At 58.8% G+C, this 27,346-nt stretch overlaps 2 protein-coding genes across 6 annotated transcripts; one reads left to right on the plus strand and one right to left on the minus strand.

Annotated features, from left to right (window-relative positions):
- The first annotated feature begins 1,229 nt into the window (after positions 1 to 1,229).
- Positions 1,230 to 5,917, plus strand: SLC16A8 (solute carrier family 16 member 8). The gene is made up of 4 exons (XM_004743212.3): positions 1,230 to 1,443; positions 2,173 to 2,316; positions 2,529 to 3,359; positions 5,295 to 5,917. Exons 1-4 carry the CDS (start codon positions 1,230 to 1,232, stop codon positions 5,609 to 5,611), a joined length of 1,506 nt encoding a protein of 501 aa, XP_004743269.1. The 3' UTR covers positions 5,612 to 5,917.
- Positions 5,918 to 7,399: 1,482 nt separating this feature from the next.
- Positions 7,400 to 25,760, minus strand: PICK1 (protein interacting with PRKCA 1). 5 transcript variants are annotated; one of them, XM_004743210.3, is made up of 13 exons: positions 25,495 to 25,759; positions 25,086 to 25,183; positions 23,861 to 23,972; positions 16,895 to 17,023; positions 15,386 to 15,452; positions 14,238 to 14,327; positions 12,175 to 12,228; positions 11,607 to 11,669; positions 10,761 to 10,894; positions 10,291 to 10,383; positions 9,326 to 9,376; positions 8,658 to 8,802; positions 7,400 to 8,207 (listed from the first exon to the last, which is right to left on the minus strand). In XM_004743210.3, exons 2-13 carry the CDS (start codon positions 25,124 to 25,126, stop codon positions 7,933 to 7,935), a joined length of 1,254 nt encoding a protein of 417 aa, XP_004743267.1. In that variant the 5' UTR covers positions 25,127 to 25,183; positions 25,495 to 25,759; the 3' UTR covers positions 7,400 to 7,932. The 5 variants fall into 5 exon arrangements, with proteins under 5 accessions (XP_004743267.1, XP_004743264.1, XP_004743266.1 ...); XM_004743207.3 differs by having other exon boundaries at positions 25,442 to 25,759; XM_004743209.3 differs by having other exon boundaries at positions 25,429 to 25,759.
- Positions 25,761 to 27,346: the final 1,586 nt, after the last annotated feature.

Raw genomic sequence — 27,346 nt, forward strand, 5'->3', positions numbered from 1 at the left:
GGAGGCCTCAGGAGATGTGAGGCTGGACATTCAAACCCACCGGAAGGCTCAGGTGAGTGCAGGGGAGAGCTGCCCGACCGCCTCCTTGTCCTAGTTCAAGTGGTTGCAGCTGTGGTGAGGGGCCAACAGGCAGGGAAAGCCAGAACCTGGTCCTGGTGAGAGAGGGTCAGAGTCTCCGATCGCCACTGGGCACCTGGCACTGCCCAGGGCCAGGAGGGAGACCTAGGAGCGGAGGGGCAGCAGAAGGGAAGGACGCTCCTTCCCCAGCTGTGGGCTGGCCCACCCTGCCCGTGAGCCCCCCCCTCTGTTGGTGGGGGGATGCACAGGAGGCTGCTGTGTGAACCCCTGGCTGGAGCTCCAGGAATGTGAGAGACTTCGGACCTGTTTTCTGCTTTTGGAGGGGTTTGGGGGAGCTTCTAGGGGTTTGGAGATCAGAAGGTCCCTTTAGTGCTGCCTCAAAGGTCTCAGTGGAACCAGAGATCTGCGCACCCCCTGCCAAGGCTCCTGGTTGGCCCCGGGGGGAACCGATCACCGATCTTACAGGTGGCAAAACAGGCTCAGCGAGGGAAGGGGACCTGCCCAAGTCCCGGAGAGAACCCATGGCTAAGCGGGGATGAACGGGAGCTCAGCCCCCTCGGCTCCTGAAGCGAGGCTAATGTTATTACGGCAGGTCTTGGGTTTTTTGTTTTTTCCGTAATGCTCTGATGACAATAGTCATTTCTGATCATTGAGAAAAATGAACATATGGCAAGGCTCAGGAGCCAAATAAAGCCACCCACTTCGTAGCAGGTGCGAGGCTGCCCCTGCTTGCCCCACACCCCCTGTAAGTTCCTGCGCTGAGACCCTCACACGGGCACCCTGGGAATCCTGATGGTTCCCACGCACAGGGGGCCCACAGTGCCCCCCCCCCCACTCACCAGCACCCCCTCTCCGGCCACCATTAGGTCCCTAGACAAGGAGTGTCCTCCGGGGGCGTCTTCTTGAAGTTCAGACTCAGGTGGGAGCCCTTCTATTATCTCCCCTCCTCTTTCACAGGCCCCCTGAAGGAGGGGGAGATGGGGGGGGCGGTTCTACCTCGGTTTCCCTCCTGGCTCTCTCCCAGAGCAGGGCTCACGTCGGTAGCCCCCATGCCTCAGTCTTCCCACGCTGGGTCTCCTTCCCCTTTCCCATCGGGGCTACAGAACTTCGCTGCTCCTTCTTGTCCCCTTCCACCAGCAGAGGCAGCAGCGATGGGCGCTGGCGGCCCCCGGCGGGGCGCGGGACCCCCAGACGGTGGCTGGGGCTGGGCCGTGCTGGGCGCCTGCTTCGTGGTCACCGGTTTCGCCTACGGCTTCCCCAAGGCCGTGAGCGTCTTCTTCCGCGCGCTTATGCGCGACTTCGGCGCGGGCTACAGCGACACGGCCTGGGTGTCCTCCATCATGCTCGCCATGCTCTACGGCACCGGTCAGCGCCCCCTCGCGGGTCCCTGCTCCTCCTCCCCCAGCCCAGGATTGGGAGACGGGATCCGGGTCCAGGAGACGCGGACCCCCTGGGCACCCCCTAGACCCCTCGGGAAGAGCACGGAGACCACTTTCTTCCCGTGGAAGCACTGGTCCCGGAGACAGGGGAGGAGGGGGACAGGAAGGGGGCGGTGGCTGAATGGGGGTCGGTTTGGCCAGCCGGCAGGGCCCCTCCATTCCTGCCAAAGACCTACAGCCGCTTCTGTCACAGGTGGGGAAACAGATGTAAATAAAATTCCCCGCTATCCCTGCTCCCCGGCGCCCTCACCGCCTGTGGGGTGCGCGGGGATGGGGTGAATCCTGTCACCCCAACCGAGCCGCATGGGGGATGGAAGGGGTGGAAAGAGGCTGAGCAGTCCAAGGGACGAGCCCAGCTGGGCAGATCAAAAGCAAGGGGCGTCAGCCTCTTCTACTCTGGGTCCCCTGTTCTCAGGAGAGTTGGGGATGGGCCTCCCCGGAACAAGACAGGTCCCTCCCCTACCTCCCCGCAGGGTGCTGCCTCCTTGGTCTGTCCCAGCCAGGCCGGGTGACCTTGGGCAGACACTGTCCTCTCTGACCCGCGGGTGCCCTCATCCCCTCATGTCATCTTCTGGGGGCTGGGACGTGCCAAGCCTGGGGTGCGCCCCGGAGAGAGATTAGTCCAGCCTAAGCGGTGACCGTGCCCTGCCCACAGGTCCGGTCTCCAGCATCCTCGTGACCCGCTTTGGCTGTCGTCCCGTGATGCTGGTGGGTGGGCTGCTGGCCTCGGCGGGCATGGTCCTGGCATCCTTCGCCACGCGCCTCTTGGAGCTGTACCTGACCGCCGGGGTGCTCACAGGTGAGGACGGCCACGACTCCCTCCCCTACGGGGAAGGGGCTGGTCTCGCGGGTTGGGGAGCCGGGCGGAGTCCTTGCTGCAAGGTCTCCTGTCCTCAGTTTCCCCTCCAGAGGTGGTGGGCCCGCCCCGTCGGGGCCTGGCCCCCTCCCTCTCGCTGGGGGCTGGGGCCGCTGCCCTCAGGGAGCCCGGCACAGCGCCGCCCTCGCCCGCAGGCCTGGGCCTGGCCCTCAACTTCCAGCCGTCGCTCATCATGCTGGGGCTGTACTTCGAGCGGCGGCGGCCCCTGGCCAACGGGCTGGCGGCTGCGGGCAGCCCCGTGTTCCTGTCGGCGCTGTCGCCGCTGGGCCAGCAGCTGCTCGAGCACTTCGGCTGGCGTGGCGGCTTCCTGCTGCTCGGCGGTCTCCTGCTGCACTGCTGCGCGTGCGGCGCCGTCATGCGCCCGCCGCCGCCGGGGCCCGGCCCGCGACCTCGCCGGGACAGCGCGGACGACGCTCCGGGGGACGCGGAGGCGGAGCGCGGGGGGCTGCGGCTGCGCGAGGCGCCCCCTGGCGGCCGCCCCCGCCGGCGCCTGCTGGACGTGGCCGTGTGCGCCGACCGCGCCTTCGGGGTGTACGCCGTCACCAAGTTCCTGATGGCGCTCGGGCTCTTCGTGCCCGCCATCCTGCTGGTGAACTACGCCAAGGACGCGGGCGTGCCGGACGCCGACGCCGCCTTCCTGCTGTCCATCGTGGGCTTCGTCGACATTGTGGCTCGGCCGGCGTGCGGGGCCCTAGCGGGGCTGGCGCGCCTACGACCCCATGTCGCCTACCTCTTCAGCCTGGCACTGATGGCCAACGGCCTCACGGACCTGAGCAGCGCGCGCGCGCGCTCCTACGGCGCCCTCGTCGCCTTCTGCGTCGCCTTCGGCCTCTCGTATGGCATGGTGGGCGCGCTGCAGTTCGAGGTGCTCATGGCAGCCGTGGGTTCGCACCGCTTCCCCAGTGCGCTGGGCCTGGTGCTGCTGGTCGAGGCCGTGGCTGTGCTCATTGGACCGCCCTCTGCTGGTGCGCCCCTTGAGAGGAGGGGGTGCGGGGCTAGTTCCCTAGACCGGGGGTTGGGGGGGCGGGGATTACCAGCCCTGTCCCAGGTGGAGCTTCCAGGGATGAGGGCAAGGGACCCATCGGTGGAGACAGCCTGGTGGGGTCTTCCCATGGCTAATGAGCCCCTCCTCCAAGCCGGGTCCTGCTAGCTCTGGGTGGGGCTGGAAGCACAGGGAAAGATGCCAGGAAGAACCCAGCACTGACAGCTGCTGACCCATTGGGCCATCTCAAATGATGGCACAAAGTCCTTGTGAAGGGCGGATTCTTATTCTCGTTTTGTGGGTGGTAGAACTGAGGCACAGGTGTCTAGTACAGGGTGCTCCCAGAGTGAGCAGAGCCCTGCCCAGGGCTAAATGCCCCTACCTTTGGAACACGGCCGCTGAGTGTCCTCAGGCTCTAAGGGGGACCAGGACAGGGACAGTGTCATGGAGGAACCGGCTGTGAGCCGAGTGGGGGTGCTTACAAGTGGTCTCCCTGGGGCCCAGGGGAGAGCTTCTTCCCTCATCTGTCCACTGGGCCATGGCCAGGCCCTGCCCTCACTTGGTGAAGCTGCTGTGCAGGGACAGAGGCTGGGCCTTCTGCTGTGTGGATGGCCCACAGGGCATTCTCCCGTCACTGGCCTTAGGAAGTCACCATGACGACAGGCCAGGGAAGGAGCTGCAGGGGCCGGCATGCAGGCAGCCTCACAGGGCAGTGCAGACCCCGCAGGAGAGGACATGGGACAGTGGGCCACATTAGGGGTTCAGGGTTCCTATGCAAGTGAGGCAGGAACTGAGCTTGGAAAGGGGGGATGTCAGGGTCCTCCTGGGTTGGCCGGTTGTCCCTGTCCCAGCATAGCCTGCCCGTGGTCAGGCTGGGGATGAGCAATGAGGGGCGGCTGCCTTTGCTGGGGCCCAGGCTGCCCCTGAGATGGGGTGAACTGCCCCTCCTTCCAGGGCTGGTCTAGCTCAATGTCCTCATCAGGCTTTGTCATCTGATCGCAGTGGGAAGGTGGCCAAGCCCACCACCAAAAGCCATCAAACCAGCTCCCCAGAGGCTCAGGAATTCTTCCATTTTCTCCTGTGACCTGGGTGGGTGGATCTAATAGGGGGTGAGAAGGTGGAGAACACTGCAGGGCTGAGTGTGGGAGGGACAGGACTGGTTGGCTGGGCGGGGACCAGGGAGGCAAGTTTGGGTGCAGTGCTCAGAGGGGCTCAGGCAGGCAGCCAGCTTGGGGGACACCGGGAAGCCTCCCTGAAGCCACAGAGCTATAGACCAAGGGGTCACAGCCTGGATGGTCAGCGACAAAAATGCCAGGAGAGGATGGAGCCCACAGAGCTCCCCCACACTTGGCGGGGGGAGGGGAATATTGCAATTACAAGATTTTCCTGTGTATGAAAGTAATATGCGCCTGGATAGAACATTTGGAAAATACAGAGGGGAAAAGACGGGTTGTGACCCATGAGTCCTACCCCGCCAGCTCACAGTAGTGGAAGCTCAGTCTAGGGTATCAGGGCCCCGAGAAGGGACAGGAGGAGGCTGGGGAGGGAGACAGAGAAAGCTGAGCCAGGCCCCTGAGGACCAGGGGGGTTAGCTGCAAAGAGCAGGTGTTAGGGGCCCCCAGGAGAGTGAGGCTGAGCCCAGTGCCCCCTCCCCACCCGCTCGCTGGGCAAATCACACGGCACATGTGGGGTCTCGGTCTGGGAGTGGAGGGGGTGCCTTGTAACCTGAAAAGTGCTGCCTCACCAAAGGCCCTGTATCACTTAAGAGATTGGGGGCGTGTCTTTGTCACCCAAATGTAAACCCCACCAAGCTGAGGGTGCACACGGCCCTTTATCTGAGGTTGTGGGAAAGGGGGGAGAGTGGGGTCCCCCCCCCACCCCCCTGCAGGCCCTCACCTCCCGCCTCCCTCCGTCCCAGGCCGCCTGGTGGACGCCCTGAAGAACTATGAGATCATCTTCTACCTGGCTGGCTCTGAGGTGGTCCTGGCCGGGGTCTTCATGGCTGTCGCCACCAGCTGTTGCCTGCGCCGCTCTCGGAACCCCCAGCCCAGCCAAGGCACCGAGGGCGAGGCCAGCGACACCGAAGATGCTGAGGCCGAAGGGGACTCTGGGGCTCTGCCCACGGGGGCTGAGGAGCCTGGCAGCCTCAAAACCTGGGAGGTGCCCACCCCCAGTGCTGGGCCCACGGAACCAGAGGCAGAGGCAGAGCCAGGGCTGGACCCCAAGTCTGTATAGCCCCAGGGGCAGCAGGCGAGGTGGCTGGTGAATTTGGGAATAGGGCTTACCCTCCAAGAGCCCCAGCTGTCCCAAAAGGGCCTGGCACACTGGAAGCTGCTTTGCCATGGTCCCCCCTGGGGTCGGGGCGGGGGGACTCCCACCCTTGTCTGCCCAGTGGGGCATGGCCAGGCCCCGCCCTGGCTAAGTGATGCTGCTGCGCGTGGCCTGGGCTTGACCTTGTGAAACTGAACTTCATAAAACTCAGCTCGAGACGGCGGGTCCATTCCTGTGCCTCCCAGCTCTGGTGGCTGGTGGGGGGTTGGAGGGTGGGAGGGAGTCTGAGGCTCTCCCCAGGGCCCTCTGACTGGGAAGGTGTTGGGGGAACAAGTGGCAGGGGGAAGAGGGGGCGTGGAGGGGGCGGTGTTCTGACTTGGAGGCACTAGGAGTCTCTCTCTCGCAGTTCTGCCCTCTTACACTTGGATCCAAGGGCAGGGCGCCCTGGTCTCACCCTGGCTGGGAAGCCTCTGGGATCTAGTCCCTCTCCGCATTTATTCTCTTCCCACAGATCTGACAGCCCTTCCTTTGCCGCCTCCCCTCCAAGTCTCGAGTGTGGAAACCGGGCCCAAGAGTAGGAAGGAGCTTCCCCCCGCAGACCCCTGCTATCGAGCCGAGGGCTCGGGAGAGCCCATCCCACCAGCGCCCGCCCACCCCCCACTGTTGGTCTCATCCTATGAAGGTGTGGGAGCCCTGGGAAATGCCGGGCTGACACGCGGGTTTGCATCCCTGAGTCACCACAGCAGTGACGACTTTTTATTAAACACTCAGGGCAGGGACTGTGTACCACGCACGGTTAGGCCCTTTACAAGTGTGAATTCATCAAATGCTCGTAAGAGCCCAAGGAGCTCAGGACCATTACTGGCCACAAGCACGGATAGGGAAACTGGGGGCACAGAGAGGTTAGGGAGTAGCCCAGGGTCACACAGGCTGTGACTAGAACCCAGCAGCAGGGTGCAGTCTGTGCCCTGGCAGTTCCTTCAGAGAAGTGGTCTGGACTGGCCGCTCCAGGGGACCTAGTGACAGCCCGTTCCTCCCTCCAAACTCCCAGTCCCGCTGACCCATCCGGGTTGCTGCCCAGGCCCCCTGTCCTCAAAGCCGACAAGTTGAAAGCCATTCCCCCTCCCCCCATTTTAGACCCTGCCCACCCCACAGCTTCCTGCTGCCTCCCCTTCTCAGGATGCGCATGGAAGTCATTGTTCAGAGACACTTTGGAAGTGAAAAGGGGCCACCATTACGTGGGGACCACAGGTGTGAACAGGGACCGCACAGCTGGCGGGAGGCACAGCCAGCCTATTTCGCCCATGTTGCGAACACACAGAGCACAGGGGCTGCGTTCTCCGCTGGCCTTCCCTCGCCGCGGCGGAATGGGTGTGCCTCGACTGGTGGGGGCGCCCCTGACATTCTCCCCTCAATGGGCCTTGGTGTCTGTCCTGCCCTTCCCAAATACGGCAGAGCCACTGGCCACAAGCCCAGGCAGACCAAAGGTGGAGGAGGAGGGCAGAGGCTCCACGAAGGAGTGAACCTGGGGTCTCTGGGACCTGCCAGATTCAAGTGCAGATCCCTCCCTGTCCTTGGATGCCGGGTGGCCCTGAGCCAGAGCCTCGGTCATCTGTCTGTACATGGGGACAGTAGCACCAGTTCACAAAGCTGTGGCAAGGGAACGTCGATCCCGCCCTCGCTCAGGACCAGGGAGGGGCAGACGGGGCGTCGAGAGCACGAGGAGGGGGTGAGGCCAGCGCAAGGAGCCGCTCCGTCTGGGCTGCTGTTTATTCAGTACAGGCCCAGGGCCCGGCCCTGCCCCAGGAAGCGGCTGAGCCGGGAGAAGCGAATGAACAAAGGCCACTGGGGAGTGAGAGTGGGCAGGGCTGGGGCCGGCCTGGGGTGAGCTGAGGGGGCACATGGCCACTGCCCCCAACCTCAGTGGCCTGCCCCCGGCCCCCCACGCCGGCAGGCTCCAGGAGGGGCCAGTGCTGGTGCCCACAGGGAATGGGTCCTGGACTGCCTGCCACCTGCTCCCGCCCCTCCTCCTCTCTGTGCCCCCACTCTCCTTCCTAAGGCAGTTCCGGGGGCCAAGCTCTCCATCTGGCTGGGGAGGCGGGGAGGGGAGGGGCACCCAGGGACTTTCCTGAGCAGGAGCCTGGGGTCGCTGTGCTAGGACAGAGGAGCAGGGAGGCAGGCGCCCCAAGCCAGCAGGCCTTTATGCGGGCGGCGGCCCCGCCCCCGCTCCCGTGCTCCGTCCTCCCACTCCCCCTACCCCCCAGATCCGCACCCCGTGGGGGCACTCAGGAGTCACACCAGCTCCCACCCTTGTCCAGGGGCCCGGCAGCCCCTCGCGCGTCCCTGGACGGCTCCCCGGCTGCCGTGTCCTCGTCGTCTTCGTCCTCCTCCTCCTCCCCGTCGGTGAACTCATCCTGGCCGAGGCCGTAGGCCAGCGTGGTGTGCGCCAGGTCCACCTCGATGGGGAAGACGTCAGCGTCGCGCAGCACCGCGTAGCAATCGTTGTAGTACTTGGACATGGTGGACACGAGGCGCTGCAGCTGGAACACGATGTCCTGGACTGGGGCAGACGGGCACACGGCGCCGGTGGAGAAGCCCCACCCCGAGGCCTGCCCGGGCCTGCCCTCTGCCCCTGGGCTGCCCAGCTCACCCTCAGAGACCCCCACGCAGCTGGAGTGTGCAAGGCCAGGGCGGCCCAGCCCAGCGCAGAGCTTGTGGACGGCACCCCGCTGCGCCCCCAGGGCACAGGCCAGTCCCACCCAGGCCAGACCCCAGGCGGGGATTGAGGGGGTGGGGGCGCTCCTGCCAGAGCTTTCCATCTTGGGTCAGACTCAAAGCTCTCCCATGGCGAGGCCTTGGAAGCGCACATAGGTTCATCACCTCTCGGGCCACCGTTTCCCCAACTCTGAAAGGCGGAGAAGGCGGTACCCAGCCACCCCAGCCCAAGGGTGGCAGAGGCCGGAGGCTGGGCACACGTGTCCGGCCCCCAGTGCCCACCTAGTCCCCTCACCGTGCTTCTGGTCTAGCAACTCCATCTTCTCCAGCACGTCCTTGCGCATCTGGGAGAAGCGGGCGCGGGCCTCCTGGCGACAGCGCAGGATCAGGCGGTACTCATAGTTGCCAGTGCTCACGCGGTACAGGGGCTCCCCCAGGGCCTGGGGCGGGGGAGGGGGGGTGGGGAACACATCAGGACCCCGGCTGGTGGGAAGGCGGGAGGGGGAGCCCGCTCTGGGACAGACACCGGCTCCCAGCTCCCACCGCCACACCACAACCCTGGCCCCCCACTTCTGATTGCCAGAAGCACTTATTCTTTGTGAAGAAAACAAAAGACCACACCTGTGCACGTTAAATAGTGAACATTTAGTGCTAAGGGGAACCATCTTGCCATCAAAAATATTAAAAATGTAGAGGATTAGAAATGCCTCTTAGGAGTGAGGGAAGTCAGCCTCGCCAAGCCTGGGGGAACGGCCCTGCAGCAAGATGGGGGGGGGGACGGATAGCCCCACACATCCAGAAACAAGAGCTCAGCCAGATGCCCGGGCCTCTCCAAGGTTGGCCTGAGCCCCTGGCAGCCCCCGGACATGTGTGGGTCTCTGTGAGACAAGCTGGGGAAGGTGTGTACACGCCGAGACTTTCCAGCACCAGGGCCACCCCCCTCAGTCGCCCCGGGAAACTCACGATGCAGCTGTACTCCTCGTCGTCCATCTCCTTCACCTTCAGGCAGTAGGACTGTGTGGGACAGCGAGGCCACGAGGTCAGAGGAGCTGCGCCTCCTGGGTGTCCCCTGATGCCTCACTTCTTTCCACGCCCCACAGGACCCCTAAGCCCTGCCTGGGGGCGGCCATGCGAGGCCTGGGCCCTGCATGCCCTCAACTGGGATAGGCTGACACCCGGCAGCCCGGGGTTTACCAAACTCAAGTCCCAAGTAATGCTCTGGGTTGAAATGGACTCCGCGGTCAAAAGAACGTGGGAAGGCCCTTGAAGAGTCACGTGGCACACAAGCCTGTCAAAGGCTCTGAGAAGTCCTGCAGCAAAGGAGCCTTGGCTGGCTTCTTGGGGCATTTCCCCTCAACTCCTTTAACCATCAGAATTTTTATTTCAGCATAAAACTCAAAAATGTCCAGGGACGCCTGGGTGGCTCAGTGGGTTGGCTGAATGTCTGACTCTTGATTTCGGCTCAGGTCATGATCTCAGGGTCATGAGACCGAGCCTTCCATCAGGCTCCACACTTAGTACAGAGTCTGCTTGAGATTCTCTCCCTCTGCCCCTCTTCCCACTCATGCGCTCTCTCAAAAAATAAATAAATAAAGTAAAATCTTCCAGAAAAAAAACTCAGTAATGTCCCTTGGCACCCACTTTATAATCTGACCCATTGTAAAAGTGACCCCCAAGGGGTTAGAGGGGTCCAGAGTGAGCACTCTGCCTACCCCAGGCTCCCAGAGACTCCTCTGAGCAGTCGGGTAAGGGTCTTGGCTGCTGCTCAACTGCCCAGGTCTTACAGGTCCCTGGTCCCACATCTTCAATCAGACAGGACAGCCCCGTCCTGCTTGCCAGCCTGTGGCCAACTGAGGGGAAAATCCCTAGGTCGGTTCTCTCAGCAGCATGCCAGACTCATCCCTCCCCAGGGGCTGGAGACCACTCACTAGGTACTCAAACTTCACATCCAGGTACTTCTTGATGGTGAGGCGAGTGTCTGGGATGGCTTTGTTGAGGTACGTGTTCAGATCTGTCAGCATCTGGAAGGGAAGGGTGGGGGCAGGTGCTTGGTCCACGCGGGGCAGGAGTTAGGCGGACCAGTGTGACAAAGATAGCACTGACCCAGCGATCCTTCTATGGGACCCAGGCGTCAGAGCCAAGGGGCACCCTCGGACAAGTCTGTCCCCTCCATGGTGAGAGGGCAGGCTGGGCCCAGGTGCAGCCAGGGCCAGAAACCAGCCTGGAGGTCAATGCCGAGTGAGGTCAGGGAGGCAGAGTGACTGACCCACAGTCAGCCGTGCAGGGGACCAAGCCAGAATCTTCGCCCACTGACTCCAGTCCAGGCCCCTTCTGCATGCCACATTGTCCCCTCTCTACCCTCACATGCGGACACACACACATGCCCGCCATGACCTACCGGCTTGATGGTTTTCAGCAGCCGGATGCCGAACTTCTCGATGCTGCGGTGGGCGTCGGCAAACTTCACGAAAGCCTCACTCGCTGCTGGCTGGGGCTCCCGCACCCCGATGACGGAGAACACGTCCCCAAAGGCTGCAGGAAAGTCTGCCCTGAAGGCTGTCCCTACCTGACCCCTTCATGGGGAAGCCAGGGATTTGCTGGGGAGAAGCAGGGCAGGGGGCGTGGCAGCCTGAAGGCCAAGGTCTGCATGAAGTCTATGTCCCAAGGGAGATGGGTCTACACCTGAAGACAGCTGGGTCTGACCAGGCCACGTGGGAAGAAGGCTCAGTCAAGGTTGGAGAGGCTGGGGTTGCCTGACAGCAGAGCATCGGTCTGGGAATCTGGATGCCGGGGTCTAAGGCCAGCTCTGCCCGCAGGAGCTGGGTGACCACTTCGTCGACCTGGGGCTTCCTTTTCCCGACTGTAAATTGGTACTAACTGTAGCTGCGCTGCCCAGCAAGCAGACTTGTAAGACACGAGGGCACAAGTAAGGAAGGTTCTCTACACGGTCAAGGGCAGTAGATGTGAGACGGGGCAGGGCCAGACAAGGGACTGGACCCCACCGATGACCAGCTGGTCCAGATGTTCCCTACTGGCCCCCGTTACTGCTAGCTCCTGGCATCCAGACCAGGCTTGGCCTGAACTCGGCCTGACGTCAGATGCTGTGGCATCTGCCTGAGTGTGGGGGTGAGGAAGGGCCCGGGGAGGGGACCAGCCACACTCTCACTGTATGGGAAGCACCGGGCTCAGAGGGGAGCGAGGGTCTTCCCAGGAAGACCCACAGCACGTCTGGGGGTGCCCTTACCCCGGTGTGTCTGTGACAGCTCATAAAAGGCCCGGAGGAGGTTCTTGGTGTGTTCCGTCATTCCTGTGGGAGAGACCCAACCAAAAGGGGATGGGGGCACATGGCGGGACCACAGCGGCCCCCCGGACACGGCCTCCAGCCCCACCCCAAGGCCGTCACCATTCCTGAGCTCACCAGCTTCCCCCACAGCCCCACTAGGGCCCAGGGTGGAAGGCTTAGCCCCAGGCCCAGCGCCGACCAGGAGGAGCCGCCGTCCAACAGGAGAGCCAAGGCTCGGTAGGGGCAGACGGTGAACAAGGCCTCCCACGGGCCATCTCTCAGGGAGAGAGTCGGGCTCAGACAGACCCCCCCGACTGCATTTACATGGGCTCTTATTGGCATTTTTTACGGATGTGTATTAGTTTCATAATCAGAAAAAGTATGTCTTAAGAGGCTTTTTCTTAAGAACTCCTAGTGGCCGCCGTCCTAGAATGTCACGGGCTGGTGTTCCCGCCTCTGCTGCCACCATCTCAGAGCTGGGCTGTGGCAGTCGACCCCGGGCAGAGCCCGTGCCCAGTTCGCTTCTCACCTTTATACAGCTCGGCGGTCCGCTCCAGCTCCTCCAGCCTCTTCACAAGCCCGTCTGGGGGGGATCGGAGAGAAGGGGGGGCCAGTGAGTCCCCACGAGCGTGGGGGAAGGAGAGAGCCAGGGGCGGCCCGAGCCAGACTCGGGAGGAACGAGGCAGCCCCCAGAAGAGAACCAGGCCTGGCAGGGGACAGGGTCCCAGGGAGGGGGAGCTGTCACCTCAGCTGGGCTTGGGAGAGTTTGGGGGCAGCCCAGGGTACCCAAACCACAGGCATGCCAGGGCCACCCCCGGGACACCCCCAAGGTAAGTCCCCACCCCAGCGGGCTGGGACCCATCTGAGGGGCAAAAAGGGGACGATCATTATACACTATACAAAGTCACGAGTGAAAAATGGCTGGGAGGGATGACCAGGTCGGGAAAGGCCCTGAAGCCGAGCTCGCGCTGGACCCGGCCTTGGCCATCAACCTCACTCGCTCCACAGAGGTTTCTCAAGCACCTTCTGCCTGCCAGGCCCGCGGCAGGCCCACAGAACAGCCTTGGTGAATGAGCCCACGTCATGCCCTCGAGGCTCGCGGTCCAACAGAGGAGACAGTGGCCAAGCAACAAGTGGGGTGACCCCAAAGGGCAAGGTGGGGGCAGCTGCTTCCCCTCAAGGGCTCAAAATGGGAGCAAGGGGACCGCAGTGGCCGGGGCCAGCTTCTCGGATCATGGGAGGGAGGGCCCCTCCAGCAGTGAGGGGACAGGGGACCTCCCACCTCCCCACCAGGAGCCCCGGCGGCCACCTCAGGGCAGGGTCAGGGCAGGTGTTGGCGCCCTTGGCTTCCTCACGTGGTGGCCCCTCAGGGCAAGGCCTGGCCTCACTGAGCCCAGCCACTGTGAGCCAGGACTCAGGGCTCAAGGCTCCTTGCACACAGCTCAGTCCTCCCTCCCTGTGCGCCTGTGGGGCAGGGACTACCTCCCTCATGGTCTGACAAGCTGAGACACAACCTGCCCGATGGCACACAGCAGGGCACTATTCCAGCTGGGGGGGGGGCCCTCTGACCCCCCACCCCCGTGTTGACCTGAGCCCTGGTTTTCTGAGCGGGAGGCGGGGGGGGGGTGTAGAAGGCGAGCTTGGCCGAGGTGGCTGGGCGTCAGGCGGCGGCCATGTGGGCTCTGCGGGACAGGAGGGAGCGGCGATGGGCGGGGGGTGTCTTTGGGAGCTGGGCCCCTGGCTGGCCCCCAGGCGCTGGCTCCCCAGAGCCCTGGCCCCCGGCCAGCCTGGCAGGAAAGGAGCCACGTAAGCGCCCGCTGTTGTTTTTAGCTGGGTCATGGGACATCATGACAGCTTCAATTTTAGAAACCCTATTTAAGGCTGGGGAAATTGCAAGGTTTGGGGGGGAAAAACACAACAACCAGTTCTAATTTCATCTCAACGCATGGTAACTACAGTAACAGGGATTTATAGACACCAAGAAGCTGAAAATAGCAGCCGCCACTTCTGTACCCCCCTACGCCCCCCCGCAGTGAAGCCCAGTGCGCCCAGCTGAGCCCACAATATATATAGGCATTGAAATCCAGCCCCCACACAGGCACAGCAGAACTGCTATTTATAAACTCGGGCTGGGGAGGGTGGGAGCAGGACCAAGTGTTTCACTGGCCACACACATGCGTGGGTGTGAACGTGCGTGTCCCGTGGCTTCTCCCCACCCCCACCCCAGTCCTGGCCGGGAACCTCTGTGACAAGGGCAGCAGCGCCACCTCCTGGAGAAAGGCAGGGAGCTGGGGATGCACTTGAGGGCCCGTGGTGGCTGCTGGCCCTGTGACAGCAGCTGGGGACAGTGGCGAAGGAAAGCGCAGGCGCAGGGAGCTGGACATCTGTCTCATCTGTGTCAGGGCCTGAGGGCCGCTGGCTGCAGGAGGCCTTGGCTGACTGCCGTAGACGCTCTGGGGGTGCAGAGGGTGACCATCGGCCCCCCCGGGCAGCAGTACCCACATCAGCAACACGGGTGGCCATGGTGCCCCTCGATCTGGAAGCCTGGGCCTGTGATCCTGTCCCCGGGGCGCTGGGCAGGAGAGGACTCACCGTTGCACAGGATGGCCCGGCTCAGGCCCAGGGCGTCTGCGGTCCCCGAACTCATGTTCTCCACCAGGCGATGCTTTACCTTCTTCAGCACTGGGAGCAGGGCAGAAAGGGCCTCAGTGACGGAGCCTGTGCAGCTGGGCTGTTGGCCCGCCCCTGCCCCAGCTCATCTCCTCGTGATCAGCGACCTCAGGCAGGGACTGAGGGGGCTGCACTGAGCTCTGGTGACTCTGAGGACAGCCCCAGGGCAGAGGTCGCGCTGGACCCCCTGCCCTAGTCGCTCTCCATGAGGGCGGTGCTGGGAGCCAGAAGGAGGCGAATGTGTAAAGTGCCAACAGGCCAACCAGGGAGAGCCTTGAGTGGAGGTGCCATCAGCGACAAGAGACCTTGGACCCAGACTCATTTACTGTATACTTGGCCACATATGGAGTCCTGGAAGGGGCCCAGGATGGGACCAAAGGGGAGGTGCTTCTACAGAGCACCTCCATCCAGGACACACTTGATCTTAGCCTCTCTCCCTAAAAACCAGAACGCGGCTATGGCCCTAAGGTGGAGGGAAAGTGTGTTGGGTTCCAGAGCCAAGGGACCTGGGTGTGCATCACGCAGGGGACACAGCCTTCTCTGGGCCTCAAGCCTTGATGCGGAAAGAGGCAGCTGGTCCAGAGGACCTCAAAGCTGCAATGTCTAAGCTCTGGACCCTGAAGCTTCTACAGATCCAAAGCCCAGTCCCCCGCTAGCAGGAGGCCACTTGTCCCGGGGAATGCCGTGGGGGCACGGGCTGGCCAGTGACGTCCAGCTCAGACGAGCCTTCCTGGGAGCAGGTGGGCGGGAAAGGCGGCCAGGGCCACGTAAGGGAGTGTCGGGAGGGCAGGAGGCACCATGCCTCACTGTAGAGGCTGCCCTCCCTTTCAGAAGGGGGAGGGGCTGCCCTATAAGGGACAACCGCAGGGCAGTCAGAGGAGGTGGCCCTGGGAGAGGACTGCAACATGGGACAGATTTCTTGAAGCAGCTGCAGGAGAGCACCCCGGGTACTCCCCTAGGCCCCTAACTTGGTCAAAAGTCACATAACTCTTGACACACTGTCACAGAAACACAAAATAGGGGCCGGGGCCTGGGGGGCCACGGGGCACCATTGTTCTGTCCCCACTTACCAATGTCCAGGGACATGCCCTGCTTAGGGTCTGCCTGCAGCTTGTTGTAGTGGATCGTCACTTCCCCCTGGAAAAGAGGAGGGTTGAGAAGGAATCTCCTGGGTCCCCAGCCCCTCCCCTGGGGAAGCCTGTGTGCCCCACAATCTGTGGTCATAACGGAATCTTGAGCCCAGGGAGGGGCCCCAAATTCTGCCACACTGGGCCAAGGGCTGTGACCAGGCCCTGCCTTGTAACCTGTTTGTTCCCAGGTCCTTCCTTAGCCCACTACGCGCCAGGCCCTGCGGAACCAGCAGGGACAAGGGCAGACACGGTCCCTTGCTGTCACGGAGCTCAGAGCCCGCTGTGCTCCAGCGAGATCAGGTGCCCTGCATTCCCCCACCCCACGCCCCACTCCAAGCCGTCGCTGTGCTACCCCAGGCTCAGTAGCCCCCTACTAACACCTCCCCGCGCCTCCTCTGTGCCTGGGGCTGGGATGCCCGGGAGGTGGGGGACAGCCCACAGCCCCTAGGGCCCAAGCCAGAGAGAGGCTGATGCAAATCACTTTCTACAATAGGAAGGGAAGTGCTGGCCTTCTCCTGAGAAGTGTTTCCCCACCAAGAGGGACAGGCAGGGACATTGGTGCCAAGTCCCTGAGACACGGAGGAGGAACAGGGGTGAGGAGAGCTCTGGATGGATGGGGTGAGGGAGCCAGGACACTTGGCCTAGCTACGGCTGGGACCCCTGACTTGAAAAGCTCAAAATAATCCAATGGCTTTGCAGGTCCTTCGCCGCTTTGGTTTCCCAAGTCACTAGCAGCAAAACCTCTAAAAAATGGCTGAAGGGCCACACGCTTGCTTGTGAGTGGTCAGAACGCTGCCTGCCACTGGTGGGGGAGGGGATCTGTGGGGCGAGACCTCGGCCCGTGGCAGCAGGGGTGGAGCGCGGGGAGCGGGGACCGGCCGCGCGTGATTGTGGTCTGTAGAACAGAAGACCGGCAGCTGGCCTGCGAGCTGCCACAGAGCCCAGAACTTTCCCTGGGGGTCTGTGAGCCCTGGAGGACCCAGTGAGCAGAAAAGCTCCTACAGGGATGAGGAAAGGGGGCTCCTCTTTTCCTCCTACCCCTCCGAGGCCCGGCATGGCCCGACTGACATTTACCGGGTGTCTGCGGACCCCGGCAGGTTCACCTTGGACTTCTAGCTTCAGCTCCAGCCCTGAGCGGGGACATACCGGCTTGCCCTGAGGCACGGTTCCCAATCCGACAGCAACCCTGGGAGCTGAAGGACAGGGGACCAGAAGGTACCCACTCTCCTGCCAAGACACTACAAGTCCTGGAGCGTGAGCGGTATTGACCGGATGTGGGAGACGCTGCGGAAGGCTGGACTGTGGCCCGGACCCGGGTGTACCAAGGGGGCAGCTGAGAAAGGGCCCATCCCCTTCCAGGCCTGCGGGGGCTTCTGACAGGCTGGGGGTCATCAAAGCGGCGTGGCTGTCTGTGTCCCCCCTCCCTGCCCCCGCCCGCGGCAGCCTTACCTTCACCTCCTGAATCATCTTCGCCACTTCCACCTTGGTTTTGCCCTTGATTGACCTGCCATTGACCCCGGTGATCTCGTCACCGGCTGCCACAGTGCCGTCCAGGGCCGCTGGGGTGTTGTCAAACACCTGGGGGTGCAAAGGAGGGCGGGGTGGAGACAGTGGTCCCCTGCACCCCGACCGAGGCCGGGCTCGGGCCAGCCCACACGCACCCAGCTGAGTGTGTGCTCCTCCAAACGCAGTTCGTTCACAGATTTTCCCCACAATGCTTGAAGCCCCAAAGGCCCTCTGGTCAGTTCCTGCGCCTCATCTCAGTCCCCAAAGAGCAAGGACTCCACGGCGCATGTGAGCCTCCCTCCCGGGGTCCGGGGTGGGTCTGCACTTCCTGTGCCGTGAGGCAGGGCGGGCCTGTCCAAGCACGGGTGTGCAAGCGCTGCTCTGGGCAAGGCGGGGGCGGGGGGGTGCAGTTAGGCCACGAACGTGTGTGCAGAGATGGACAAGAAGACAAAAGGCATAGCCAGACAACAGCCACTAGGACAGACACCTAATTATTAGCAGTGGTCGTCTGGTACGTCTTTCCTCTCCTTGATCTTCAGTCGCTAAATTTCCTACACAAAGTGTATAGAAAGAATACTTGATACTGTTTCACATATATGTTACTTATATGTAACATTATATGGGCAATATAAAAACAGAAAAACCGGAGATGAGAGTTTCTTTCCATTACCTTCCAGGGTCACACTAAAAACACAATCATTATTATTATTTTTTAAATTTATCTCAGAGAGAGTGTGCACACGTGGACGCATGGGAGCACGAGCAGGGGGAGGGGCGGAGAGGGAGAGGGACTCTCCAGCCAAGTCCCCACTCGGCCCTGATGCAGGGCTCGATTCCAGGACCCCGAGATCACAACCTGAGTCAAAATCAAGAGCTGGATGCTCAACTGACTGGGCCACCCAGGCACCCCAATATTTTTTTTTCACTGGTAGAGAAGACAATGAGAGGGTCTACCTGTCCTTGGAAGATGGACAGCAGGAATCCAAAGGCCTAATGGAGGGGCTTTAGGAAGAAAGATCCAGTCTTTGCTGGAAACTGCCAGTGGGTCAGGAAGTGGACCTCTGGAAACAGCCACAGGTGGGCGGAAGGCAAGGTGTAGAAAGTAAGAAAAGGACTCAACTCCGGGTTCCCTCCCCATCCACAGAGTCGTCCATCACCACCCCGTCTCCACGGAAGATGGAGGTGGTTTCCCCGGGTTTCCCCTTTCCAAGGCCCGGGGACCGAGGGAGGCAGGACAGAGGCACCAGACTGGAAGGATTTGGGTTTAGTGAATCCCCAGCCCCTACCCCCAGTAGGGACCCAGAATGCCAGCAGCCAGGCCTACTGCCCTTCCCCACGGGAGACTGGAGGCCACTGCCCTGAATGGCTCCACTGCAAAGGCCCGTCTATGTAGACACTGGGAGGTTCCCCTCACAGCTTCCCTGATGCCTGACTGCCCCACAGGGAAGCCCCCAGACACGACCCGCACACAGATTCTCGACTACTTAGCACATGGCGGTGATGGCTCACTTGCCCTGGAAAGACAGGTGAGGATTACCGGGCACTTGGGAAAAGGTTTCATATGAGAAACACTTACACAGAGAAAAGGAACCACAGGAAGCAGAAACAAAGTAGGGACGATATAAAAACAGAAAGAAAAGCACCATTAATGTCTTCAAAGTGATTAGAAAAAGAACAGGGTGATATAAAAGGATCAATTCAAAAACAGGGGGGCACCTGCCTGGCTCACTCCATTCAGCACCTGACTTCAGCTCAGGTCATGATCTCGGGGTCCTGGATTCGAGTTCTGCGTTGCGCTCCTTGCTCAGTGGAGAGTCTGCTTCTCCCTCGCCCTCTGTCCCTACCCCCACTCGTGCTTGAGCACTCTCTCTCTCAAATAAACAAATAAAATCTTTAAAAAATTTAAAAAAGGAAAAATCTTAGAAATGCAAATTATAACTGAAATTTACAATGTCAAAGAAATTAGGCAGCCAAGCAGAGGAAAATGAAAAAGACATAGGAAATCAGAAAAAAAAAGAGAAAGAAAAATATTAGAAGATCATTTCAGGAAGCCCGGCACTAATGAACAGGAGTCCCACAAGAGGGAATAGAAACCAGAGCAAGATCCCCTCAAAGAGCTAACACTAGAAACTTCCAGCGGGGAGAGAGCCATGAGGGTCCCTGACGGACACACCCACTTAGGACCAACACAAGACAAAGACCTGTGCCAAGAGCCATCATCGTGACCCTTCAGAATGCCGGGGACACAAGGAAATTCCCAAGGGTCTTGAGAGATCAAGGATAAAAGAAATTACAGATAAAGGGTCACACATAAGAAGAGCAGCCTGAGACGTAACAATGCTGACAGCACAGATAATGAAAGGACGCCATTGAATTTCTAATTTCTAGGTGAAAATTATTTTCAAACTTGGCATCCTTTTTTTTTTTTTTTTGATAGTCTTTCTTGATCTGTCCAAGTGTCAAGTAGAAGGACTAGAATAACAACAAGGACAGGATAACAGCACCTTCAGAGACACAAGCTCTCAGAAAATGTACCTCCCATGCAGCCTCTCTCAGAAAGCTGCAGGAGGGAGGGCCTGGGTGGCTCAGTGGGTTAAGCCTCTGCCTTTGGCTCAGGTCATGATCCCAGGGTCCTGGAATCGAAGCCCAAATTAGGCTCTCTGCTCAGTGGGGAGCCTGCTTCCACCAATCTCTCTCTCTCTCTCTCTGCCTACTTGTGATCTCTGTCAAATAAGTAAATAAAAATCTTAAAAAAAAAAAGAAAGAAAGCTGCATGGGGTGCACTCCACCTTGATGGGGAAGTCAGCCGAGAAAGAGGGCTCCTGGCCTGCACAGCGAAGGAAACAGACAACAAAGCTAAAAGGCAACCTACAGAATGAGTGAAGATATTTGCAAAGGACACAGCTGATAAAGGGCTAGTATCCCAGATCTATAAAGAACTTAGACCAGTCAAAAACCAAATAATCCAATTAAAAAACTGGCAGAAGACGTGAACAGACGTTTCTCTGAAGAAGACATCCAGGGGGCCAACAGACCTATGAAAAGATGTTCAACATCACTCAGCGTCAGGGAAATGCAAATCAAAACCACACTGAGATACCATCTCACACCCGTCAGAATGGCTAAAGTCAATGCCACAAGAAACAAGTGTTGGGAAGGATGTGGAGAAAATGGAACCTTCTCGCACTGTTGGTGGGAACGCAAACTGGGGCAGCCGTGCTGGAAAACAGCATGGAGGTTCCCCAAAAAATTAAAAATAGAGCTACCCTATGACCCAGCAATTGCATTACTGGTTATTCAGAATACAAAGCATATAAAAATGCTAATTCAAAGGGATATGTGGGGGCACCTGGGTGGCTCAGTGGGTTAAAGCCTTTGCCTTCGGCTCAGGTCATGATCCCAGGGTCCTGGGATCAAGCCCCACATGAGGCTCTCTGCTCAGCAGGGAGCCTGCTTCCCCCCCAACCCCTGTGCCTGCCTCTCTGCCTACTTGTGATCTGTCTGTAAAATAAATTTCTAAAAAATCTTAAAAAACAAAAACAAAAAAAGGGATATGTGGACCCCTACGTTTACAGCAGCATTATTTACAAGAGCCAAGATATGCACACAGCCCAGTGTCCATCGACTGATGAATGCATAAAGATGTGGTGTGTGTATATATAATGAAATATTACTCAGCCATAAAAAAGAACGAAACCTTGCCATTTGCAAAGACATGGATGGATCTAGACAGCATAATGCTGAGCAAAAGGAGTCTGTCACACAAAGACCACACGATGTCACTCATAATGTGGAATTTAAGAAACAACACAAATGAGCAAAGGGGGAAAAATCAGAGACAAAGCAAGAAACAGACTCTTAACTATCAACAACAGGGGCGTCTGGGCAGCTCGGTCGGTTAAGCGTCTGACTCTTGTCAGGTCCTGATCTCAAGGTTCTGAGGTCGAACGCCCCACCACCCTGGTCAGGCTCTGCCCTCGGCAGGGAGCCTGCTTGAGATTCTCTTTCTCCCTTTCCCTGTCACTGCCCCCTGACACCCGTGTGCGCACGCGCACTCTCTCAATTAAATAAATCTTTAAAAAGAAATAAACAAAACTAGAGAGGACAAACTGCTGGTCACCAGAGGGGGGACGGGAGGGGGGATGGGGAAACAGGTGCTGGAGATTAAGGCGGGCACTTGTGACGAGCACCAGGGGATGTGCGCAGGTGCTAAATCATTATGTCGAAGACATGACACTGATTATTACACCATACATGAAGTCACTGGAATCAAAACGAAAACTTCAAAAAAAAAAAAAAAAAAAAGGAGGAGGGAAAGAGGACTCCTGGAAGTGGGGGAGTCCCACAGAGGAGAGGGAAGGGGAGGCCCAGTGAGGACAGACTACAGCCATCAGGGAAACAGAAAGATCAGCTGCCCACGAGGAAAGATGCTGAATGTACACAATGGAAGAACCCCAAGAAATGACATTAAAAAAGAAGAAAAGATTGAGTTAAGAAAAGAGGCAGAGGTTCCTCAAAAAGTTAACCACGGCAGTACGGTGGGAGCCAGCGGTGCCACTGGTGTGTGCACCTGCTCCCAGGTACGTGCTCCATGCCCACGAGCACGCGTGTCCGCCCAGCAAGCGCCCGCGCGGGCTCACAGCAGCACCATCACAGCAGCTGAGAAGGGTGAACAACCCATACATCCCTCAAAGGAATGGATGAACACACTGTGGTGCACCCACAAAAAGGAATCTTCATCAGCCGTAGAAAGAATGAATTACTGAAATACACCACCGCCTGAATGAAGTTCAAAAACATTATGCAAAGTGAAAGAAGCCAGACGCCAAAGGTGACGTGTTAGAGTCTGTTTATATTAAAAATATCCAAAAGAACAACCTATGTAATAAGCAGATTACTGACTGATCTGAAATAACCAGCACGGACACTGGTCGCAGAGAGGGGTGGTGGCCGGGGGAGGGGAGGGGTGAACACTTAGGGGTGACGAGTGAACACTTAAGAGGACGTGGGCTGTTCTGGGGGATGAAAATGTTCTGAAATTAGAGAGGGCTGATGGCTGAATTTATGCAAATGCACCACAAATGCCACTGAACTTCAAAACTACTAACTGTACGTTGTATGGATTTCACAATAAAGTAATTTTTAAAAAAGCACGACCGCGGACGATCGTGAAGCTCAAGACACAGACCCGGATGTCATCCTGCTCCTACAGCACCAGCAGCTCGGGAGGACGGGCTCCTCATTCCCCTCACTGCCTCACCCCTAGTGCCCACAGCACAGCCTGGCCCGCGGTGCTGACACGGACCGCAGGTTAGCCTGAACTGCGCGAGCACCATGCTGGAAGGACGGGGGGGGAGAGAGAGAGCAAGGAGGCTCTGGAAGAGAGCTAACGTTCCCACCTAACGGGAACGGACTGGGAGAAACTGACAGATATTTACAAGCAACAGATCCAGAAATAACAGGGTAAGCATCTAAGTGAGGAAAGTGGAGGCTCACACCTAAGACACAGCTCTAAGGGTAGAAAGCAGCATTGCTATGGGGGTAGGGGTGGGGGCAGGGGAGAGGAGGGTTGTAAGAAGGGGTGGAACAGGGGTACCTGAGTGGCTCAGTAGACTAAGCGTCCGCCTCTTGGTTTCAGCTCAGGTCATGCTCCCAGGGTCATAAGATCGAGCCCCACAACAGGCTCTGTGCTCAGTGGGGAGCCTGCTTGGGATTCTCTCTCTCTCTCTCCCTCTTCCCCTCCCCACCTCTCCCTGCCTAAAATAAATAAATCTTAAAAAAAAAAAAAAAAGGAGTGCTATTATTTGACCAAATTCCATTATTTTATAATTACGGGTTGTTCTAAGCAGATGTGGTCCCCAGTGGGTGAGGAGGGGGAGGTGGCAGGAGTCAAGCAGGCACAAAGCAAAAGGGCCAGGCCAGGGCGAGGCCTCCCTAGCACCCTCTGGATCAGAGGAGGCCAAACTGCTTATGAAGGCAGCACCCAGAGGAGGCCGACCACAGCCCGGGAATCTCTGTCTTCGAGGCCCAGAAGTGACTCTTTTCCAAGATCCTCGGCAGATGGCAGTTTCCCATCTGCCACCAATGGCTACTGAGCTGAGAAAGTCAGAACAGGGTAGAAGCCGGGTCAAGTTTATGTCCGAGGTGGAGAGCTTCCTTCTGAGCCTACAGAAAAACCAGGGACTCTGACCAGCTGCCAAGTCAATGGTCCCCATGGCTCAGAGTCACAGCTGACTGGAAGTCACCAGGGCAGCTTCTACAAGAACCACAGAATTGTTCTGCACCATCTGGGGAAGTGAGCAACAGCCAGAAAAATAACAGCATCTTCTACTCAGTGTTTATTATGCCGGGCACTGCTTGGGGTGTTCTGTTTAATCCTCACGGTGACCAAATATTTCACACCTTCATTTTCCAGGGGAGGGAGCTGAGGCCCAGAGAGGCTGGGTAACTCGCTCCTGACCAGGGAGATTTACACTGAACTCAGACCATTATCACTTCATAGACTGGGAGACTTCCTACGACACTCCACTTGCCCCAGCGCCCCCGGCCAAGAGTTATGTGGTTCAACCCTACGCCAAGCACTGTACTCAGTGCTGATGCAGTGGAAAAGCAGACTGAGAGCCTGTCGTCCAAGAGCGGAGACAGGTAAGTGGCGAGATACAGACTCACGAATGGGCAAGCCCATGATTGTAATCATGGGTGACGGGGGCTGAGAAGGGAGGGAACACAGTGATGTGATGGAGAAGACAGGGGCACCTCCGGAGGGGGCAGTCGGGAAGGCCTCTCTGCGGGGGTCAGACCTCAAGAAGAAAAGGCACCAGCTCTGCAGAGAGGAAAACGATGCTACCCAAGCAGGGAGATGACTCCCCCTCTCTGGGACCTCACCCCCACCTCCAAAGCACCCGCTACCTGAACGATATAGAGGCAGGGGCAATACTGAGCGCCTCCTCCAATGCTGATCCCGATCAGGTTCTGGGCGTCCTTCTGCAGGGTCACCTTCCCGGGCACAGTCGGGATCCCGCTGGAAAGAGAAGCACGTGAGGCTGAAGCTCCTGGCAGAAGGACGACTGGAGGGGACAGTGAAGGAACAGGCCCTTCAAAACCCGAGAGGCTCCAAGTGCTGCTCAGCTTTTTCTCTTCTCATTTGGCCAAAAGAGACAGCATCTTGTGCTGGCACGGGTGCGGCTCTCGGCAGTCCTGAGGATGCGGGATCAGATCCCAGCTCTGCCATCGACCATCTACAGGACTTGGGTAAGTCAGTCACCTCTGTGCATCTCAGTTCCCGCATCCGGAAGGCAGCGGTATGGATAGAATGGCTTGCTACTTGATGAAAACCTAAGAAAGCCCATGGAAGGCACTTAACACCAAACCAGCCCAGAGCAGGCACTCTGGACCTGTGAAAACAGGTCCCCCTTCTCTCTCCTTCTTCCTACCTCTGAGACCTGAGTCAAACTCTGTCCTCGTCACCTTCTCAGGCGCCCGGGGAACATTATGGCCACGTTCTCCAGGAAGCCTTCTCCTGTTAAACCATCCATCACCCATCTCTCAGTTGCTCTGTTCAGGTAACCCCCAGTTTTCACTATAAACCAGCACTTACTTATGTTTTGTGGTAGATATTTGCCTGTATTCACTTATTCATTCAACAAACATTTGCTAACAGCCTACTGATGGGGAGCACCATACTAAATGCCAAAGACACGGGCAGCGGACCGATGGAGGACAGATGTTAGGAAGGAGACTAACAATTTTTGAAAATATGCCCCACTGATTGTCTACACTGGGAAGGAAGGTGGGCTTACAATATTCCTACTCACCTTCAAAACTTGGCTCAGTTGCCACCTCCTTTGTGAAACCTTTCCTGAACACCTAGTCAAGGCACTGCTCCATCTGCCCTCTCCTTGTAGCCAGGCCATCCTCCATTAGTACCCATGTGGCCCTGATCTGTTATCTGCTAATGCGTCCACAGCCCAGCTACAGATGGTGAGCTCCTGGAAGGGCAGGGTCTGTTACTGCTACAAGTACAAGACCTGATCCCCCCGCTGAGAAGCAAGGGTCTGCAGAACTGGGAAGTCTGGGGATCTGGAGGCCCTGGAGCTCGTGCGTTCCTGGGACTTGCAGGGAACAAAATACTCACAGTTTATCCTCCTCGATGTCATAATCCAAGTCCGCGAACATGGTTCCGAGAGTTGAGGTGGGCTGGCGAACCGCCCAGCTCGGCAGGGGAATGGGGAACTGGATCAGGGAGAGAAGAGAGTGTAGGGTTTGGGGACCCGAAGTGCCTAGGTGTCAACCTCCGCCCCGACGATACGGGAGAGCCGGACCTTCCCCCTTCCCTCTGGACAGCGGGGAGAGTCCCCGTGGCTCGGGGGCGGGAAGGTACGGGAGTCTTACTGGGTACAGGGAGGGATTCCAGGCCAGGACGGTGGGCTCAGACCCCAGAGCCCGCCCCCACGGGTCTCCAGGCCTTTGGGAGCTACCTCTGTCGCTCACCGGAAGCGTCGGTCCCACAGCCGGGTCCAGGCCAGGCTGGCACCTGAACCCACCTGCCGTTCCACCTGTCTGCGGCCGCGACTGTCGCGTCACTTCCTGTGAGACACGGAAGTCCCGCCTTCCCCACCACCGGGGTACTTGCCCCAGTCCCTGCAGACAGCCCTTCCTCCCGGGCTCCCGGCGCTTCCAGAACCAGAAGAGAAAACAAGTATTGACGGAAACTCGCTTTTAGCACGAAAAAGCGGAAACAGAGGAAAGGTCTGGACAGGCTAACAACTCAACCCCGCCCCTGCCCTGTGGCTGCCGCCATCTTGGTAAGGGCAGGGTTCTTCCCAGCGTCCTCCGCGGGACTCCGGGGACCACGCCGGCCGGGCGGTTGCCATGGCAACGGAAGCATCCTTGGGCGCGGAGGTTCCCGGCGAAGTTCCGTGGAATACAAACACTTTCACATTTTCTGCGCCCCGGCCTAGGCGCCGGTCACCGAGCTGGAAGGACCCTTCGAGCCTAATCCCAGTTCTGCGACCAGGAAACTAAGTGCCAGAGAAGGGAAGGGATTTTGACCGGAGCCCCGCACCGTTGTTATAAGATCTAGATCTCGACCCTGAGACTCCTGCCATCTAGTGCAGCGCCCTTTTAACGCTTGCACACTTGTATTCAACGGCTCTGTTATTAACGACAGATTGGACAAGTTACCTTTATGTGCCCCCTTTCGCCATATGCAAACTAAGAGCGTTGAGCCAGATGCTTTCTCTGGTATGTGGTAAAAGACTCCCCACACCTCATCTCTTTCTTTAGTCCTGAGGCGCACCCCCCCCCCGGGGGCCCCACGGAGGGTCACAGCTTCCTTCCCGGGCAGAAGAGGAAGGAGAGACACAGAAGGATGATTATCAGCGCATCCCACCATCCCATGGGATCCCCACCCCACACCCTCTTTAGGAAGGTCCCCGCAAATGTGCAGAATGCCACAGTAGCAGCGACCTTCCCATGTACCTGCTGCTCTGCAGTTCGGGTTAGCCACAGGATTGCAAAACTCACCACCACCCTGTGAGAGGGGAACAAGGATGGTCAGCCACATTGTGGAGGTGAGGAAACTGAGGCACAGAGAAGCAACTCCCCCCTTGTCTCATGGATAGAGGGTCAGTCGCAGAACTAGGGCTAGAACTTCCAAGCCCTGTTCAGGCCAGGATTTTAGGTTTCAAATGCAGCAGCTGGGGAGCCTGCGTATCTCAGTCAGTTAAGCATCTGATTCTTGATTTTCGCTCAGGTCACGATCTGAGGGTCATGGAATGCAGCACCTCCCCCCCCCCAGGGCTCCGTGCCCAGCACGAGGTCTGCTTGATATTCTCTGGCTCCCTCTGCCCCACCCTCTCCCATGTGTGTGCATGCTCGAGCAAGCGTGCTCTCTCTCAAAATAAATAAATAAATCTTTAAAAAGAAGAAGAAGAAGAGGAAGAGGAGGAGGAGGAAGAAGAAGAAGAAGGCAGCCTCCAAAGTTAGATACTTTAACACGGACTGTGACTTCTCCGCCCCACGACAGTCTGAGCCCAAGCCCATGTTCTGTCATTTTTATAACTGGGTGATCTTGGGCAAGTCACTGCCCACCTCTGAGCCTCAGGTATCCCTAGACCAGGGGAAAATAATCCAACAGGTACTTGTGAAGGTCAAGACAAAGAGGAGAACCAGGTGTGAGTGTTTTGTAAACAATTCTCATGGCAAAGATGCCACTCCAGCCTCCTGACTCCCCACCAGCTCTGGTCCCCTCTTTTCTGCCTCACCCTCCCCATCTTCCAGGCCCCATCCCGACACACCTTTTCCAGGTAGACTTACCAGACAATCGCTGCTCACAAGTTCTGCCACTTTAACTTAGTTCCAGAAACATTCATTTGGATCATTCATTTGGAATTA

The sequence above is a fragment of the Mustela putorius genome, unplaced genomic scaffold, assembly GCF_011764305.1.
Source record: "Mustela putorius furo isolate JIRA1106 unplaced genomic scaffold, ASM1176430v1.1 tig00000738_pilon_pilon_pilon, whole genome shotgun sequence".
NCBI lineage: Eukaryota > Metazoa > Chordata > Mammalia > Carnivora > Mustelidae > Mustela > Mustela putorius.

What these genes read in the sequence shown, in the direction of transcription:
- SLC16A8 (XM_004743212.3), top strand. Translation starts at nt 1,230, where the DNA reads ATGGGCGCTGGCGGCCCCCGGCGGGGCGCGGGACCCCCAGACGGTGGC. An exon ending in CGCCATGCTCTACGGCACCG is followed by an intron (nt 1,444 to 2,172) that starts GTCAGCGCCCCC and finishes CCCTGCCCACAG; the next exon opens with GTCCGGTCTCCAGCATCCTC. An exon ending in CATTGGACCGCCCTCTGCTG is followed by an intron (nt 3,360 to 5,294) that starts GTGCGCCCCTTG and finishes CCTCCGTCCCAG; the next exon opens with GCCGCCTGGTGGACGCCCTG.
- PICK1 (XM_004743210.3), bottom strand. Translation starts at nt 25,126, where the DNA reads ATGTTCGCGGACTTGGATTATGACATCGAGGAGGATAAACT. An exon ending in TGCTGAAAACCATCAAGCCG is followed by an intron (nt 10,384 to 10,760) that starts GTAGGTCATGGC and finishes CTTCCCTTCCAG; the next exon opens with ATGCTGACAGATCTGAACAC. An exon ending in GTTGCTAGACCAGAAGCACG is followed by an intron (nt 8,208 to 8,657) that starts GTGAGGGGACTA and finishes CGTCTGCCCCAG; the next exon opens with TCCAGGACATCGTGTTCCAG.